Source organism: Puma concolor, chromosome E4, assembly GCF_028749965.1.
Source record: "Puma concolor isolate L17-30 chromosome E4, mPumCon1.1.hap2, whole genome shotgun sequence".
Lineage (NCBI taxonomy): Eukaryota > Metazoa > Chordata > Mammalia > Carnivora > Felidae > Puma > Puma concolor.
Genome location: NC_141683.1, coordinates 37961303 through 37980015, shown reverse-complemented (window position 1 = coordinate 37980015; position 18713 = coordinate 37961303). Strand labels below are relative to the sequence as shown.

Here is an 18713-nt window from a genome sequence, read left to right as displayed (position 1 = left end):
CTCTGTGACTTAAGATGAGGGCAGTGGTAGGAAATAAGGGTGGAGATGTCCTGAAGCAGGAGAGAGAGCAGTGCAGAATACGTGGGTCTTGAGGCCACTATGAGGACTTCAGCTTTTGTCCGGAGTGAAAGTCATTGGCAGACCCGTTTAGTATAACTCTCGTCCCTGCCCTGTCCTCCCAGTCACCCTGAGCCAGCCAGCCTGTTTAGAATCCAGCTAGGACACTTAGCTCACTTTGTAATCTTGAGCAAGTTACTTAACCTTTCTGTGCCTCAGTTTCTCCTCTGTAAAATGGGGAGAATAGTGGTTCCTACCTTATAGGATTTATGAGAGTTAAATGAGCTTGTGCTTATAACATGCAGTGTCTGGCATGTGCTAAATGCTGTGCAAGAGTTTGTTAAAAACAAAACATTTTTTAAATTACCACATCCTCAGAGACTCAAAACAGATATTTGTGCACTGATTTATAAGCAGCATTATTCACAGTGGCACAGGGGAAACACCTCAAGGGTCTATCCACAGGTGAATGGAGAAACAAAATGTGGCATAAAACTGCTGCAACCACTATGGAAAACAGTGTGGAGGTTTCTGAAAAACTTAAAAACAGAACTACCCAGGGCGCCTGGGTGGCTCCATCAATTAAGCGTCTGACTCTTGATTTCGGCTCAGGTCATGATCTCAGGGTTCCTGAAATCAAGCCCCATATCGGGCTCAGGGCTGGCAGTGCAGAACCTGCTTGCGATTCTCTCTCTCCCTCTCTCTCTCTCAAAGTAAATAAATAAACTTAAAAAAATAGAACTACCCTATGATCCAACAGTTCCACTCCTGGGTATGTATCTAAAGGAAATGAAAATACTAACTTGAACAGATACCTGCACCCCCATGACCATCGCAGCATTATTTATGACAGCCGAGACACGGAAACAACCTAAGTGTCCGTAGACAGAAAAATGGATAAAGGAATTGTGGCACATATATATACAGTGAAATACTGTTCAGCCATTAAAAAAACAGCAAATAACTATCACTTGTGACAACATGGATGGACCTTGAGTGCATTCTGGTAAGTGAAGCAAGTCACACAGAGAAAAATAAGTATTGTATGATATCACTTACATGTGGAATCTTAAACAAAGGTGTAAAAACCCAGCCTCATGGAAAAAAAATACTAGATTTGTGGTTACCAGAAGTGGGGCTTGGGGGAGGGGGAACAGGAGGAAGGTGGCCAAAAGGCACAGACTTGTAGTTATAAGGTATGTACAACATGATGGCTATAGCTAGCACTGCTGTGCTATAAGGTATAGGAAAGTCGCTAAGAGAATAAATCCTAAGAGTTTTTATCACAAGGAAAAAAATTTTTAATCTATATGAGATGATGGATATATTTTCTTTAAAGTACAGATATACACATTTATTTATTTATTTTTATTATGAAATTTATTGTCAAATTGGTTTCCATACAACACCCAGTGCTCATCCCAACAGGTGCCCTCCTCAATACCCATCACCCACCCATCCCTCCCTTCCACCCCCCATACCCCCCCAAAAAAAAATGGTTAGAGAGGGAGGGAGCCAAAACATAAGAGACTCCTAAAAGCTGAGAACAAACTGAGATAATGGATATTAACCAGACTTACCATGGCCATCATTTCATGGTACCAAAGCAAGACAGATCATCATGCTCTACACCCTAAACTTATACAGTGCTGAATGTCAACTATGTCTCTGTAAAACTGGGGCGGGGGGAGGGGGGGAGTGGGTTATATACACACAATGGAATATTATTCATCCATAGAAAGGAATGAAATTTTGACACATGTTACAGCTCCGCGATCCCTGGGGTCCCAAAGTTCTGTGATGCCGGGACTCCTGAGCCGAGGCTCATGTCCTCAGCCCTCCGTGTACATCTGGGCCATTCTGCAGTCCCATCCTTTGGCATCCTCCTCTGGCCATCTGCTTTGTGGTCTGGGGCGCTGTGGCTCTGTCTGCATGGAGGGCTTTGCAGCTGAGAGCTCTGTTCTGTACAAAGACGGGTCTGTGTCCTCGTGCCACCAGGAAGGGATTTTAATTATTAAAAAAAAATTTTTTTTTTCAACGTTTATTTATTTTTGGGACAGAGAGAGACAGAGCATGAACGGGGGAGGGGCAGAGAGAGAGGGAGACACAGAATCGAAAACAGGCTCCAGGCTCCAAGCCATCAGCCCAGAGCCTGACGCGGGGCTCGAACTCCCGGACCGCGAGATCGTGACCTGGCTGAAGTCGGACGCTTAACCGACTGCGCCACCCAGGCGCCCCAAGGGATTTTCATTATTGTCTGTAAGTGCATCATGACTTTAAAAACCATTTGTACATAATGCCACCACTACCAGAAGCACTCATTTGTAGAGCTTTTGATTTTGACTTTCTAACAGACGCCCCCGTGAATTATTTTGCTGTAGCCTCATTATAGTTCTGTGAACCAGGTGAGGGTTGAGAGCCCTTCAGAAGAGCCCCAGCTTGGCCATTGGCCTTTGGGTCAGCCTGTCCCCCCTCTCTGGGCCTCAGAGGCCTCATCTGGGGTAGGGCTGAGAGTCTTGGGAGTCTCTTAGTGCCCATTTTGTTTCACATCTGAGGTGAAGTAATTGGAATAATTAATAGCTTGCTGTTGATCATATAGCCAGCTTGCTGTCCCTGGACCTGTTATGTGTGGGAAACCCACATCAATGGAGTCCCCGTGGAACATACGTGAGGTGCTGCCCTGGGAAGTCCTAGGATGCCATCCCTCCTGTCTGCAGGTCACCTTGCAAGAGTCCAGGATCCTTAGTCTGTCCAAAGACAGCATGGTCCAAGTCTAAGCTTTTCCATGGTATTGGTCTTTAGGCATTGGTCTTTAGGTATTTGTCTTTAGGAGCATCATCTTTTTATCCTAGTACTGCTTTTGTTTGTTGCTTTTTCATTCTGCTGCTTGCTGTACATACACACAGCCTACCCACTGCTTGAAGAGAAGGTGGGAATCATCCGTCTCTCCTACTATGGCCAGCTTGGCTTTGGGGGAGGACTTCCCGAGTGAATGGAGGAGAATAGTAAGCTGGTTTATGTCTTTGGAACAGCCATTGAAGGGTCTGATTTCATTGTTTGTTTTTAAAAATCTGATTGTAATCAACATACATCATCCTTTGTGGCTCTTATCCATCAGTTCATAAAAAATGCATACATTCACATAAAATGGGGAGAATTAAATTGTTTATCCTATAGAATAGTTATAAGAATTAAGTGAGTTGGTATATATAAGGCTAAGAGTTAGGGTAGCTTGCCATATTGCAGATGCTTAGTAAATCATGGCTGTGATTGTTTGCTGTTACCTAGCAGGAAGCAGGATGGGGTTGACTGGTCAGGGTTTCCATTGAAATAAATTCTAAGTAGCATGTTTGTTATTTTAATAATTTCTAATCATGGTAGTCATAGAAGTGATAGATCTTTTTTTTTTTTTAATTTTTTTTTCAACGTTTATTTATTTTTTGGGACAGAGAGAGAGACAGAGCATGAATGGGGGAGAGGCAGAGAGAGAGGGAGACACAGAATCGGAAACAGGCTCCAGGCTCCGAGCCATCAGCCCAGAGCCTGACGCGGGGCTCGAACTTGCAGACCGCGAGATTGTGACCTGGCTGAAGTCGGACGCTCAACCGACTGCGCCACCCAGGCGCCCCTAGAAGTGATAGATCTTTTAAAGTGAGTTTAGAAATCCAAATACCTAGGTATATATTGTATTCTGTTAGTTTTCTAGGTATCCTTGGCCTTTCCGGTCCTTATGAAGTGAGCCCAACTTTCACGTACCCCTGGAACTCTGCATGTCCGGAAGTACAAAGCCAGGACACCTGCCTGCTTTCCTTCACCTTATGTGGTGATTTGGGCAAATGCACTTGACTGGTTGATCTCAACTTTTCAGGGAGGGGCCATTATTTTACCTCTTTATTAATTCTCACTTAGTGGTGACTTCTTTCTGCATTGCAGATCTTTTTCTTTTTTACTGAGAGCAGAGAGTTTCTCCCCTTTGTGACTCTCTCCCTTTCTCTCTCTTTTTTTTTTTTTTTGGCTGGATTTTTATAGCTGAAGGGGAGCAAGGTGACCACCTCTCAAATAACTACAAATACTTTTGTGAACATTAACCCTGTGTAAATGCATTTCCCCCACTTGACAGGTGATGAAATGAAGTTCAGAAAGGTTGGGTGACCTGCTGGGGTCATGGAGGTAGTAAGAAGCATACCAGAGGCAAAGGCCTGGTTCCAAGCCCAAGTCCCACACGTGGCTTTGGGTGTGCAGATGCTTTGGGACTTCTCATAGTGGCCTTTTTTTTTTCTTTCCTAATGAGAAGACAATTTCTCTTCTCTATGGCTTCTCTTAGTCTCAACAAAAAAAAGTTGTAGTTACTGATTATTTTAACCATATAGAATGGTGACTATTCTTACTTCTGCCTGCTTCCAGAAAGTTTAAAACTCTGTATTTACCAGAAGCCTCTTAAAGGAGCCATAATTTTTCCTTAGAACATTCCTACAGAGACTTATCCTCAGAGGGCCAGATGGCAGGACGGTAGAACTCTGTGTATGCGAGTTGCTTCACAGAATGAAAGAGTCTAGAATGATTAGTGGTCCTATCACTGTTCACTGGTAAGGCTGCAAAGAAGAATAGCCCTCAGGGGCTTTAAATTTTTTGTGAAGATGGGGCACAATTAAAACCATGAATAACATTAGGGGTGCCTGGGTGGCTCAGTCAGTTAAGTGTTTGGCTTCAGCTCAGGTCATGATCTTGAGGTCCGTGAGTTTGAGCCCTGCGTCGGGCTCTGTGCTGACAGCTCAGAGCATGGAGCCTGCTTCAGATTCTGTGTCTCTCTCTCTCTGCCCCTCCCTCTCTGCCCCTCCCCCATTTGTGCTCTGTCTCTCAAAAATAAATAAAATGTTAAAACCCATGAATAATATTAGAGGTAAAGCACTGACACTACATTAGCTCTGAGAATTTAAAATCAGATTAGTCTAAAGCAAATTAAGGGCTAATTAATGAATGACTAATAGTAGTGGGTAATAAGGGGGTCCTTATTACCCTTAACCTACAGGTCCCTTAAGTTACGACCATGCAGTCTTCCTGAGAGTCTTCTGTTTCTCCCTGTCCCTTTCTCAGTACCCAGTATGTCAGTCACACACTGTGTCCTGGGGCTAACCCAACCCCCATGGCCGCTCCAGGCACCATGCTTTGATGTCCCAGGTGGTCCCTCAGAAGTGGCGCCCAGTGCTGTTTGCCCATTTCAGCGAGCTAGTCCTCGAGCACTGGGGACACCTTGCACCCGCCCCAGTTCTCACAGATACAACCCAGGTGGCCGGGCTGCTGGCCTGCAGCTTGCTGTATACCAGGATCCCAGATTCTGGGGCGCATTTTACACGTCCAAACCAGCTGCTTGAGCCTTCCTTCCTCACCACCCCACTGGAGGCCTCAAGGCCATACCACAAATTCCAGTGTTTGTCAGGAAACATTTAAGGGCTCCTTTATAGTGTCTGGGGACTTCCACCTTCTGATTGGAAGCTTTGTTTTGGGTGACAGTGAAGCAGAAGTGGATTATGTCTGAGGAAGGAGGGAGAGTGGTTTTTATTTTTTTATTTTTATTCTTTTAAATCTTTTTATTTATTTTTGAGAGAGTGAGCACAAACGGAGGAGGGGTGGAGAGAGGGGGACAGGGGATCCAAAGCAGGCTCTGTACTGACGGCACGTATCCCAACGTAGGACTCAAACTCACCAACTGTGAGATCCTGACCTGAGCTGAAGTCAGAGGCTTAACTGACTGAGCCACCCAGGTGCCCCAGGAGTGTGTTATTTATTTATTTAAAATAGTTTTATTTATTTTTGAGACAGAGAGAGACAGAGCATGAGCAGGGGAGGGGCAGAGAGAGAGGGAGACACAGAATCCAAAGCAGGCTCTAGGCTCTGAGCTGTCAGCACAGAGCCTGATGCGGGGCTCGAACTCACGGACCGTGAGATCATGACCTGAGCTGAAGTCGGACGCTCAACTGACTGAGCCACCCAGGCACCCCAGGAGTGTGTTTTTTAAAGCCAAATTAGACTGCATGGGGAATGATCTCCACCTCCCTCACCATTAAAGAAAGTGTTATCACATGTAGTCAGGAGGTCACAGCTGCATGCTCACATGCTACTCTTTGAGGCGATGCTTTTATAATGTCAGCGCTGTTCCATATCAAGAGTTCTGGCCAAGCAGGGATACATGCCCTCCTTAGTCCTCAGTGCCCCACATTTCTATGTACACAGCCCTCAAGAAAGTCACTGGATTTTCACCTACACCAGACCCTAATGTGGTGTTGGCTCTGAGAATTTAAAATCAGATTAGGCTAAAGCAAATTAAGGGCTAATTAATGAATAAGTTCTGCAGAAATGTCAGAGCTGCAGGTACAACATGTATTTATTGCCTCTTTTGGTAGGAGAGAAAGTATAATCTAGGCTACTTGGATTCACTTCACTTCCTTGGAAGAAGAAAACCTGAGATAAGTATTCTGAGAAAGACCAAAACATGGCTTGACAAAACCAGATTCTCTATTCTGTATACATAGGATTTTATTTGACCAGTGATAGCTTTCAATTTTCGGTGCCTCTAGGAAGAAAAAGAGCCGATGGTTTTAATATCACAACTGAATACACAGTTTATTTCAAGGTTTGAATTGTCAACAAAAGGAACGTGAATGGTTTCAAGTGATTTTTCTAAACTTCCTTCAACGATTGTTTTCTGTGGAATCTGCAGATATGTCTTTTGGATACATTCTTGGATTAAACAAAGGGAGGGTTGCAGGCTATCCCATTTCTGGTTAGAAGGCTCCCGTTAAACTCAGTAACCACATCCTCCTCCTGAGTATGGTCCATAGACCTGGTAAGTAGAAAACCATTCCCTTCATGCACAGCCACAGCCCTTGTGGTAGTTCAGCCTTTATGGTGGAAGCTGACCTGTGTTTGCTGCTGCACTGTGGTCATTTATAAGCTATTTTCTCTGTGGCCCCATGGTAGGCATCATGAGGACAGGGTGTTCCGTGTTTGTTTTTGTGCCACTGGTGGCTCTTGGCTGTATCTTCCTGCACTAGGTTTTCAGGAAGTGATTGTTGAATTAAACAAACCTAAAGTGAAATGTTGAAGCAATGAAAGGGAAGCAAATTATATTTAAGCTTCAGTGAGTAACTTCCAATAAGATCTGGTAAGCCAATTTATTGCTTGTAGTTGAGATGGGTCTGTAGTGCCCAGAGTGGTGGGATCATCGTGGAACATTTCTTCTTAAAGTCATATATGTTGTTGTTCTTGTTGTTGTTTTAAGTTTGTTTATTTATTTTGAGAGAGAGAGAGCACGCATGAGCAAGCAGGAGAGGGGCAAAGACAGAGGGGGAGAGAGAGAATCCAGATTCAAGCAGGCTCCACGCTGTCAGCCCGGAGCCCCATGTGGCACTCAGTCTTGCTAGATCATGACCCGAGCTGACATCAACAGTTGGATGTTTGATTGAATCAGCCACCCAGGCCCCAAAATCATCTCTGTTTTTAAAACAGACAACAAACAAACCAAGCTCTGTTAATAAAGTTGTAAATCCTCACACCAGACCACTAGTTTTGCGACCCTCGTAAGTTCTTGTCGTAAGGAAGCATCAGTGTACGTTTCGGTTAATAAATGTGTATTGAACAACTGTGAGGAGCTAGCACTTTAAAGATGGCAACTTAGAGCAAGGAGTTAAGGGCATCCACTTAGAAGTCAGTTGATCAGCCTTCTAATTCTAGCTCCACCACTTTTTACCTGTGTGATACTGGACAAATGAAAACAGTTTCTTCATCTGTGCATTGGGTATATAATATACTTACCTCCCAAAGTTGTGAGGATTAAGTGAGGCAATCCTTGCAAAGTCCTTAGTGTGCCTGGCACTTAGTAAGGACTCAACCAATGTTAATTAGTACTCTTACTGAAGGTGTGCTTCCTGACCTGAAAGAGCTGTCAGCCTAATATAAAGACATTGTGACATTCCTGCCTCAGGACATTTGTACCTGCTGATCCTTCTATCCGGAACATGTGTTCCTTAGATACTCTCTGTTCCACATTCTCATCTCCACTGGGCCTTTACTTAAATGCCAAGATCTCAGGGAAGTTTTCCTTCACAACCCTATTTGATGCTGAACATCACCCCCTTTTCCTGTTACTTTTTATATTCATTTACCACTTAATTTTTCATCTTTTTTTTCTTATAACATACCATTTATTTTATTTATTTATTCTATTGTCTATCTTTCCAAATTGAATTCCAGAAAGGTGAGGATTTTGGTCTAGTTGGCCGCTGATCTGGTATTAGTGATGGAAATCATGTGTGCCCCATATTAAAGTGCTCAATAAGTGTTTGTTGAAAGAATGAATCAAGGACTAGTCATGGGAATCTAGAAGAGGGCATGTTGAACTCTGCCTGTGCGTATCAGGGAGCATCACAGAGAGATGATGCTCTGTTGAGTCTTAGGCTAGCCATTCTTGACCTTTTTTCTGCTAACACTGTCAAAGATTTTGGAGGCTGAGAAGTCCCATAAGCTGCCATCTGCAAGCTAGAAACCCAGGGGAGGTGGGGGTGTAAGTTCTAGTGTGAGTGCAGGAGAAGATTTGATGTCCCAGCTTGAAAACAGTCAGGCAGGGAGTGTGAATTCTCCCTTACCCAACTTTTTGTTTCATTCAGGCCTTCAGTAGATTGGAGGGGGCCCCTCACACTAGGGAGGTCAGTCCGTTTTATTCAGTGTATGGATTCAAATGTTAATCTCACTCTAGAAACATCCTCACCAACTCACCCAGCATGATGTTTGACCAAATATATGGACACCCTGTGTCCCAGTCATATTGAGACAGAAAATTAACCATCACAGCCACACACAGAGGATTCGTTTTCTGTGTGTGACATCTGATTCACAGTTTCGAGGGTGCTACTGTATCTACACCCCTTTCTCTATAGGTCAGGAAAGCAGATGGGAACTCAGATGAGAGAATAGTACTATTATTGGAATAAGTTTGGATTCACTCTAACACTTATTTTAAAAGGCAAATGTCTTGTATACTTGCTAAGGATATATGACTCATCCTGTCACTGGGGTGGTGAGAAAGGTCTTTAAGAATGGGTGTTTCCTAGGCAGACAGCCAGGGAAATAGTGTTTGAGACAGAGGGAATGGTACATGCGAAGGCATGAAGCCACAGCGTGATTGTTGAACCAGAAATAATTTGATATGACTAAAACAGAAGGTGCCTGGAAAGGAGGCAGTGTGAGGCAAGGCTGTTGGGGGACCAAATTACAAAGGATTTTGTTTGCTAAAGAAATGGAATTTTATCTAGAAGGCAGTGGGAGCCATTGAGGGGCTCTAAGCAGGGTTGTGTCACATTTTTTTAAAGTTTATTTTTATTTATTTTGAGAGAGATATACAGAGCAAGCGGGGAAGGGCAGAGAGAGAGGGAGTACCAAGCAGGCTACGTGCTGTCAGCACAAAGCCGAATATGGAGCTTAAACTCACAAACTGTGAGATCATGACCTGAACCAAAATTAAGAGTAGGACACTTAACCAACAGAGCCACCCAGGTACCCCTAAATTATATTTAATTGTTTTTATAACTTGATTTTTTAAAAATTTGAAAAAATATAATTTACATGGTATAACATTCAAAAGGGTATATACAATAAAGAATCTCCCTCCCTGGGACAGTCAGTGTTTTCAGTATCTTATCTTTACTTCCAGAGATGTTATATGCATAGACAAGAAAATATGCTTATTTTCTATTTTTATACAAATGGCAGCAAAATTATTCATTGGAATACTGATGTACCTTAATATCACCTCTTTAAAAAGAACATTTAGTTAAGAAAAGTTTGTATAGCCAACTGAGAAGATAACACCTAGTTTTCTACTTGGGAGACTGTAGACCTAGGACACATTCTCCACATTGGGTTGTAGGAGATGGGCTGAAGGCTACATGTGTCAAACTCAAGAACTCATGGGATGTCCCAGTGAAAAGCTCATAGGGGTCTTACAGTCGGGAGAAAAGTCTAGTTTGGAAGCATGGACTTATAGGTTATTAATGTATAGATGTGGTGGTTAAAGCCACGTTAATGGATTCAGCTGTCAGGGAAAGGGGTAGGTGGAGAAGAGAAAAAGGCCCAGAGCAATGCCTTTTTAATAATTATTAAATGTCTAATATTAGATATCTAATTAGGAATAGAGTTATTGTGGGAATCAAGGGAGAACAGTCCCTTCCACATGGTTTACTCGGGGTTCAAGTCTGGCAAATATAAGGGAAAAAAGTTTATTGAAAGGTTGTTAGGTACTCACAGAATTTTTGGGAAGACCCAGAAGATATTTGGAGGCTATCTGGCAAAATCATATTCTAGAACTGGTGCTGTGTATATGCCACTGCTGCTATTGGACGTGGAGTTGCAACGTGCAGGATCGATAACCACCGTCACTGGACCCTGGGCACCAATTCCAGAACCACCACCTGCTACCTCTGGGAATGGGTGATGCTGCCATGCTCTTGCAAAAGGGGTCCTGCACAGTTCTCCATTAGATACTATTCAGTGATGGGGGTGGGTGTCTCTGGTGGTAGATTCTAGGTCATGTGCCCACACTTTAGCTGCAGCAAGGGTTGGAGAAAGAAGATTTGTGATCTTCAGCTTCTGGGGTGTGAAACAAGTTCTACTTTGTAAGGTGGTGATTCCTTAAATTCAGGAAGACAGGTTAGACACTGTGTGGCCATGAATAATGTTAAATGTCCATTACAGATGTCAATTGCTGTAGGGTATAACAATTAGAAGGTAACTGGTGATCTTCAAGATAGTAAATTTCTGACAAGTGGTGGGAATGGACGTCTGAATGCAGTGGATTGAGAAATGAGGGGGAAATGAGGAAATTGAGCCATGTGTGTTGATTATGGTTAGAAGGAAGGAATATTAGGAAGGGGAGGGGAGTTATTATATCTGGAAAGGTGTGTAGGTCTTGAAACAGTGGTATGATCTAGTCTAAGAGAAATTAGTCTTTGAAAGGGAGGTTTGAAGACAAAGAGAAGAGAGAGAAGTGTGGATAGTTGATGGAATGATGCCTGTGAGCAGGTGGAGGAATAGGCTTTGGTGCAGTGTGGAAGGATGTGCAAAAGCACATACTTGTATTTGTGGAGATGGGATGTAGAGGGAGAGTTGATACTAACAGCCTCTACTTTCTCTGTGTGTGGGGAGATAATGTTGGCTTAGAATGAGAATGGCACAGGTCAGGTGGGGTCTTGAAAAGAGTAGTGAAGATTTGGAATATCTTTTGGTGTGAAGGGGAGAAAGGGTTGTTCAAGGAAGAGAAAAAGGATGGGTTAGGAAAATCGAGGGACCCAAATGAGAATGGAAATGATAGCTAGGCCCCCGCTGTTGGATCCCATGCAGCACCAGATTTGGCAGGAGGGCAAGAAGAGAGCTTTTTGGTTGGTAGGGAGATGGAAGTGATGGAAGTGATGTAACAGGGTCTAGTATGATGGGAAAAGAAGTGAAATCTAGAGAGTTGATGGTTGGAAAAGATACAGATATCAAAGAGAAGCCAAAGAGTAGATTGGGTTGGATGGGGATAAAGGAGAGAGTGGAGAAACAGAAGGAAGCATGTAATCATCATGTTGAATGCTGGGTGTGTAAGATTTCAGAGAGGGAGTGGTTTCCAATGATGACTAGGATCAGAATGTGAAGAGGAGGTGAAGGTCACTGGGAATAGAGAGGCTGGAGTGTTGAATAATTTTTCTTCATGGACATTGAAGGTTCCCAGGCTGATAGCAGGAGATAGGCTGAAAATCCAGGTGCAGAGATTTAAGGGATGAAAGGACAAAGTTGATAAGTGGGATAATTAGTGAAAGATTAAGTTAAATTATGGCATATTTGTAAGCATTCAACAGATGGTAGCCATCAATAATCAGATGGCTGTAATGAGGAGGTGTTTTTGCTAGATGGCATGAATCTTAAAGGAGGGGATTTTGTTTTGTTTTGTTTTGTTTTTTTGGAGTGCCAGCCAACTCTTGTTTGGAAGATGGAAGTGTGGAGATTGAAAATTCCCTGCTCTGAACTCCAGGATGTAAGGGAAAAGCAGGGTGCTCAGGGAGAACTGGCTTCAACTAAAGCAAGAAGATGGTAGGAAAAATCCAGGAGGTTGTTGATTGAGGCTGGGAGTTTTTTTTTTTTTTTTGAATGTTTATTTATTTGAGAGAGAGGGAGAGGAATGGGGGCAGAGAGAGAGAGAGAGAGAACAGGGGAGGGGCAGAGAGAGAGAGAGAGAGAGAGAGAGAGAGAGAGAGAGAGAGAGAGAATCCTAAGCAGGCTCCATGCTGTCAGCCCTGAGCCTGACATGGGGTTGGATCTCCTCAATGATGAGATCGTGACCTGAGCCAAAATCAAGAGTCAGATGCTTAACTGACTGAGCCATCCAGGTGTCCCGAGGCTGGGAATGGTTTCCAGAAGACTCGCAGGGAAACATGTGAAGAAGGCCTTTAGCTGCAGGAGATTGCAGGAGGAGAGTAATCATGTGCGGTTGAACACAATAAAAAAATCAAGTTTGCCTGCAGAATCTGTTATGGATGCCATCATGTCACCACCCCAGGGAAATTATTCAAGGACCTGAAAGACTGGGTAGATCTTTTCAATAGCACATTGTCATTAGTCTGTGACAGTGTTATATCAATACATATGGCAGATGAAAATATGAACCAAAAGTTGATGAATCTGGCTAATTGAGAAAGTAACATATAGATAGCTCAAGTTAACAAAATGATTTATTTAGTCTGGGTAAATAGGTAAAACTTGATAGTTCACATACTGTCTGAATAAGATAATTGCCAAATGTCCATTTCAATCTGAATTGCATCAATATCACTACAGCTGAGTTTATTGAGGTTTCAGAAGTCTTCCTTGTAGTCATAGTTGTTGGCCTTTGGTGATGAGGATGGCATGGGTTCTCACCATCCCTTCATCCATGTTAGTTCAGCTTGAAAGTCTTGGTTCTTCATAATTTTAAGGTTGTGATAAAGAACTTTCTGGTACAATCTGGAATGTGAGATAGGCTTTCGGATACAAGAAACTCCTGGGGAAATGTGATTCTCTACCATATGGTGCTATCATGTTTTTAGCATACTAAAATTAAAAAAAATTTTAGAGTATTCTGTTTATCCCATCTAGAACTTGAAGCAAATAAGGAAGAAAAACCACACAAACTAATAGTTTGAAATGATTTTAAATAGCTAGAATTTATGTAATAGCAGACAACTTACACAAAACCGTGTAATAGAGTATCAGCGTATACAGATCAATAACACGATGAGGAAGTGTTTATTTTATATTGTTCTGGAGACCTCTTAAAATGAGAAAGAATTCCTTAATAATCCAAACTCTTCAATTCAATTTAGAAAATGTTTCAGACCTTTTCTGAGAAGCTCCTGGCTTTAGATCCTGTGTAGGTATGTTAGTCTTCCAGGGCAGCTATGACAAATTACCACAAACTGAGTGGTTTAATACAATAGAAATTATTCTTCCACAGTTTGGAAACTAGAAATCTGAAGTCAAAGTTTCAATAGGGCTGTGTTCTCTCTGAAGACTCTAGGAGAGAATCTGTTCCATGCCTTTCTCTTAGCTTCTGGTTTTGCTGGTAATCTTTGGCATTCTCTGGCTTGAAGACACATCACTCCAATCTCTGCATTGGTTAAAAAAAAAAAAACAAAAAAAACCACGTGGTTTTCTCTCTGTGTGTCCAGCTCTTCTCTTTTTATAAGGTCATCAGTTATACTGGATTAAATATGACCTCATCTTAACCACCTATACCTACAACAACCCCTTTCCCAAATAAGGGGTTGTTTCCCAAATAAGGTCACATTCTGAGGTTCTGGGAAAGACATGAATTTGGTGGGGACACTATTTAGCCCAATACAGGAAGCTTCTAAAGTGAATAGCAAATGACTTCTGTCTTCAGGAAGATGTAGCACCTGCTGTGGTTGGGGAAACTACAGGGCCAAGGCAACGTGTTCAGTTGGTAATGGATACAGAATACCGTGGACACATAGAGGGGTGAGCAACTGGTTGTGAGTCCAGGGTAGACATGGAAGGCTTTAGGGTAAAGGCAGTGGCAGACCTGAAGGATAACTAGTATACCGGCTGGTAGAAAGGGAGGAGCAGGGCATTCTGGGCTAAGGGACTAGTCCGAGCAGGCACGGAGATGGAAGTGTGCATCCACCATGCAGGAAGCTCCAGACGTCTGGGGTGTAAGGCTATAGAAGAGCAGGCCTTTGGGTAGTGTGGTTGCATGTGTTGTGTGGCCATTGGGAGGGGAGGGAGAAGGGAGGAGGGAGCAGAGGGAGATATGAAGGGTCATGGGAGCACAGTCATTCATGTCCGTGACTGACTGCCAGAATGGCATCTTAGAGATGTGAAGTGGTTAAGGGGGGAGTTCAAGGAGAAGCTGAATGACCGTTCCTTAGGGAGCTCTAGAAGGCATCCCTGGACTCGGAGGGCTAGACTGGATGACATCTGTTCTCCCTCTCAGCAATCAGGTTCTGTGACTGTGAGATAGAAGTATTGTATCTTGCCTCTTGCACTAGTTACTATGCTCTTACTTCCTCTCCTCTTTCTTCCTATCAAGCCTCTTCCCCATGCCAGGCACTGCAGCCATAACAGTGAACAGGAAGACAAAGACAGCATCATTTTAATCTTTTCCCTGTGGTATTAGCACAAGGAGTACATAGTAGGTTCTCCTTAAATGTTGCTTTGAATTGAATCTGAGTGGGGAAAAATGACAAGGCAGTTTTGCCCTGGGTAATAAGTTCTGCTTCATGGTTGATCTGCTGTTGAAAGATGATCTCAGTAACCTCTTTATGAACAGGTGGAGAGTAGGTGGCTGCTTACATGTGTTTGGTTTCTGAGTCATCAGAAAGGCTCCTTTGCCTCCCAGAATATCTCCTTCATCCAGGCTGTGGGTACTTTTAATTCTACTATTGGAGGTTAGTTTCCCTCTGTTAAAATGCAGATGCCCTCTGGAGAGAGGATATCCATTTACTCTCAGAAGTCGTTTGCACCTTAATGGGGGGGGGGGGTTTTCTTGGCCTTTTCTGCATGGCAGGTTTTTGAGGAAAGCACGTGGAGGGAAAAGGGGACCCAGGGGATGAGTACTGGACATGCCAAAAGTAAACTTTGTCAGAGTTAGCAATTTGGATAGCTGACCCTGGGGATGTAGTCTCTTGGCTTAGAAAAATCCATTATTACTTATTTGCTGATGTATGTTGGGCAAGAAGTGCTTATTTCTATTGTAAGTTTTATGGCTCCAAAACTGTTGTTTATTTTTTAAAAGGTGCAATACTAACTAGAATTTAAATAAAAATTTGAAAAAAAAAAATAAAAAAGCCAAACCAAAAAAAAAAATAAATAAATAAAGGTGCAATAAATCCCATCTTCCCCACTCTCACCTCAACAAAAGTAATTTGTGTGGCAGCCTGATTTGTGGTCTTTATGGACAAGGCTATGCTACATACAGTTTGTGTGTTCATGTATCAGGGAAGGCTAATAATATCTACTGTACCAAATATCCTCCAGAATTTTGGTGGCTTGTTTCAGAGGTTTCTTTTTTCATTCACATCATAATATGATTCAGATTGATTGGGAAGGAGAGGGTGTTCCACATAGTCTTTCAGGGACCCGGGCTTCTTCCATGCTGTATGTCCACCATCTTTATTACTTGGCCTCAGGGTCACACTAGCCTCATCTGGAAGGTATGTCAAAGGGAAGAGAAAACATACTTCCTTTTAACTGCCTTGACCTGGAAATGATACACATTTCACCTCACATCCATTGATGAGAACCAGTCTCAAAGACCCACCGAGATGGGAAGAGGCTGGGAGATGTTCAGGAAGAGGAAGCAGCCTTGGTGAGCCTCTGACAACAGGTCATCAGAAAGCATTTACACATTTTCCTTCTGTCTGTGACATAACCTGACCCTTGGGGGTTGTTATTAAGGGAACAGGGAGCAAGAGAGACTAGCAGTGACCTGGAAACTGTCCAGTATTTAGAATGGTGAAAAGTCATTCATTCTGCTTGGTGAAGGACATCATCCTGCTGTTGGATTTTTGCTGTGTGAGGGAGACTGCGGTTTGCAAAGAGATGTCTCTATTTTGTTTGCTTGTTTATTTCCTTTTTCATGGAAGTAGGAAAAGCTATAGGAATTTGGGGATTTTGAATGCAGTGGCTTCTATAATGTTACATTTCCTCTAGTCCACTTCCCTCATTGGGATGAGAGAGGCAATTGTCTGGATGAGAGAGGCAATTGACTTGTCCAAATTCATATAGCAAGTTAGTGGTTTACTTTAGTCTCAGACCTGTTTTCCAGATTTCTACTCTGGTGTTCTTTCCACTACTGCTATTCCCTTGGAGAACCACTATTTGGAGACTAGACATGCGCTGCCAGGGTCCACAGGATGATAGGAGGCTTGATCAGGTGAAATTGGAAGCTTCCTTGTAGCTTGGAGATTCCTTGATTGTGTTTGAATATATGGTGTCTGAATGTATAATCCCTGGCCTGATGGGAGTGATGTAGTTTCCAAGAATTTGTAACTCTCCTGAGAAAACAGAATCTTAGCTTTTTATTCTTCTCATTGTGTCTTTAATACTTTTTTATCTTTTTAAAACTGTTTGTTTTTTAAATACATATTTTTTCTAACTGTAAAAGTAACAATTTCAATTTTAGAAATTAAGTAAGTATATTTAGATGTAACAAAAATATATACAAATATAACAAAAAATATTCTGTAATTCCATAACTCAACAATGCAGCAGTAACAACTATTAATATCTTACTTTTCTATGTGTGTTTCCTAGCCATTTATTGAATAAATAAATACTTGTACACTTATGTACAGTATAATTAGAATGAAATATTATACAATATGAAATAAATATTATACAACTCTTAAAATATTTCATATTACTTAATATGAAATATTATATAACCCTTAAAATTGTTTTAAAATAGTAGTGGTATGAAATATGCTCATATATATTTGTATACTTATAATATAATTAGAATAAAAATCTAATTTTATTTGTCTTGCTTGTCTTTTTTTTTATCTGCTTTTTAATGGAAGTGGGAAAAAGCAAATGGAAATTCATATACCTTGGAATAAAATTCAAATTGTATCATGCATAACTGTACAAATATGTATGAGCATTTCTCCATATCATGACTTACATTAAAACATTTTTTAATGTTTTGTGCTGAAGGAAACAGCCCAGGCAGGGAGGAGGGAAGGAGCAGTGGTATCTTTGGATCTTGGCCCTCATGCTCTGCTCCTCTTCTCCCAGGGCATCAGCAGCCTATTCAGCTCACTGAAGGTTGTCCGGCTGCTACGTCTTGGGCGAGTGGCCCGTAAGCTGGACCACTACATCGAATACGGAGCCGCTGTGCTGGTGCTGCTGGTGTGTGTGTTTGGGCTGGCTGCTCACTGGATGGCCTGCATCTGGTACAGCATTGGGGACTACGAGATCTTTGATGAAGACACCAAGACCATCCGCAACAACAGCTGGCTCTACCAACTGGCGATGGACATTGGCACCCCTTACCAGTTTAATGGATCTGGCTCAGGGAAGTGGGAAGGTGGTCCCAGCAAGAATTCCGTCTACATCTCCTCGTTGTATTTCACTATGACCAGCCTTACCAGCGTGGGCTTTGGAAACATTGCCCCATCCACAGACATCGAGAAAATCTTTGCAGTGGCCATCATGATGATTGGCTGTAAGTATGACAGTTGCTGGGGCTGGGTGGGGGATGGGCAGGGGACATCCTGTTTCACCATAACTTCTATTGGTTGGAAATAGGGTGATGGCTACAACGCTCACAGGATCAGGGTGTAATGACTTAAAATAAGCCACATTCTGTTCTTTTTTTTTTTTTTTTTAGATGAGCTTTAAAGTTTTCCTGATAATTAAAGCATTGCATGTTTGCTGCAAAGATATTTAGAAAATATTAAAGGGCACATGTAGAAAATCGAGACCAATGAAATTCTACTTCTCAGAGATAACTACTATTACCTAATAAAGTTAGAATGAAATCATCATATACAACTTGGTAACCTGCTTGCTCATAGAACAGTGAATTGTGAAAAGTCTTCCCACGTCTGTTTAAATACAGCTCTAGGTCTGCACAGTCCCTTATGGTACCAGAGAAAGAATATATGGAAAAAAAGAATGTTAGCTATCTCATTAATTATCTTTTATATTTATTATATGTCGAAATGATATTTTTATATAGGGGGTTAAATAAAATATCCCATTATAATTAATTTCATATTTCTTTTGGATATTTTTAATGAAAAAGTTAATTTAATGCTCCTAGGAATATTTTTTTAATTTTTTTTAAATATGAAATTTATTGTCAAATTGGTTTCCATACAACACACAGTGCTCATCCCAGCAGGTGCCCTCTTCAATACCCATCACCCTCCCTCCCCTCCCTCTCACCCCCCCATCAACCCTCAGTTTGTTCTAAGTTTTTAAGAGTCTTTTATGTTTTGGCTCTCTCCCTCTCTAACCTTTTTTTTTTCCTTCCCCTCCCCCATGGTCTTCTGTTAAGTTTCTCAGGATCCACATGAGAGTGAAAACATATGGTATCTGTCTTTCTCTGTATGACTTATATCACT

The 18713-nt window shown here is 42.1% G+C and overlaps 1 protein-coding gene across 4 annotated transcripts in view; it reads left to right on the top strand.

Annotated features, from left to right (window-relative positions):
* KCNH1 (potassium voltage-gated channel subfamily H member 1) overlaps window positions 1–18713 on the top strand; it is a 387096-nt gene that overhangs the window by 126860 nt on the left and 241523 nt on the right. For all 4 annotated transcript variants that reach the window (XM_086693674.1, XM_086693677.1, XM_086693675.1 and 1 more), the window contains one exon: window positions 17380–17809. In XM_086693674.1, coding sequence (XP_086549800.1) covers window positions 17380–17809 — 430 coding nt within the window. The remainder of the gene's footprint in view (window positions 1–17379; window positions 17810–18713) is intronic.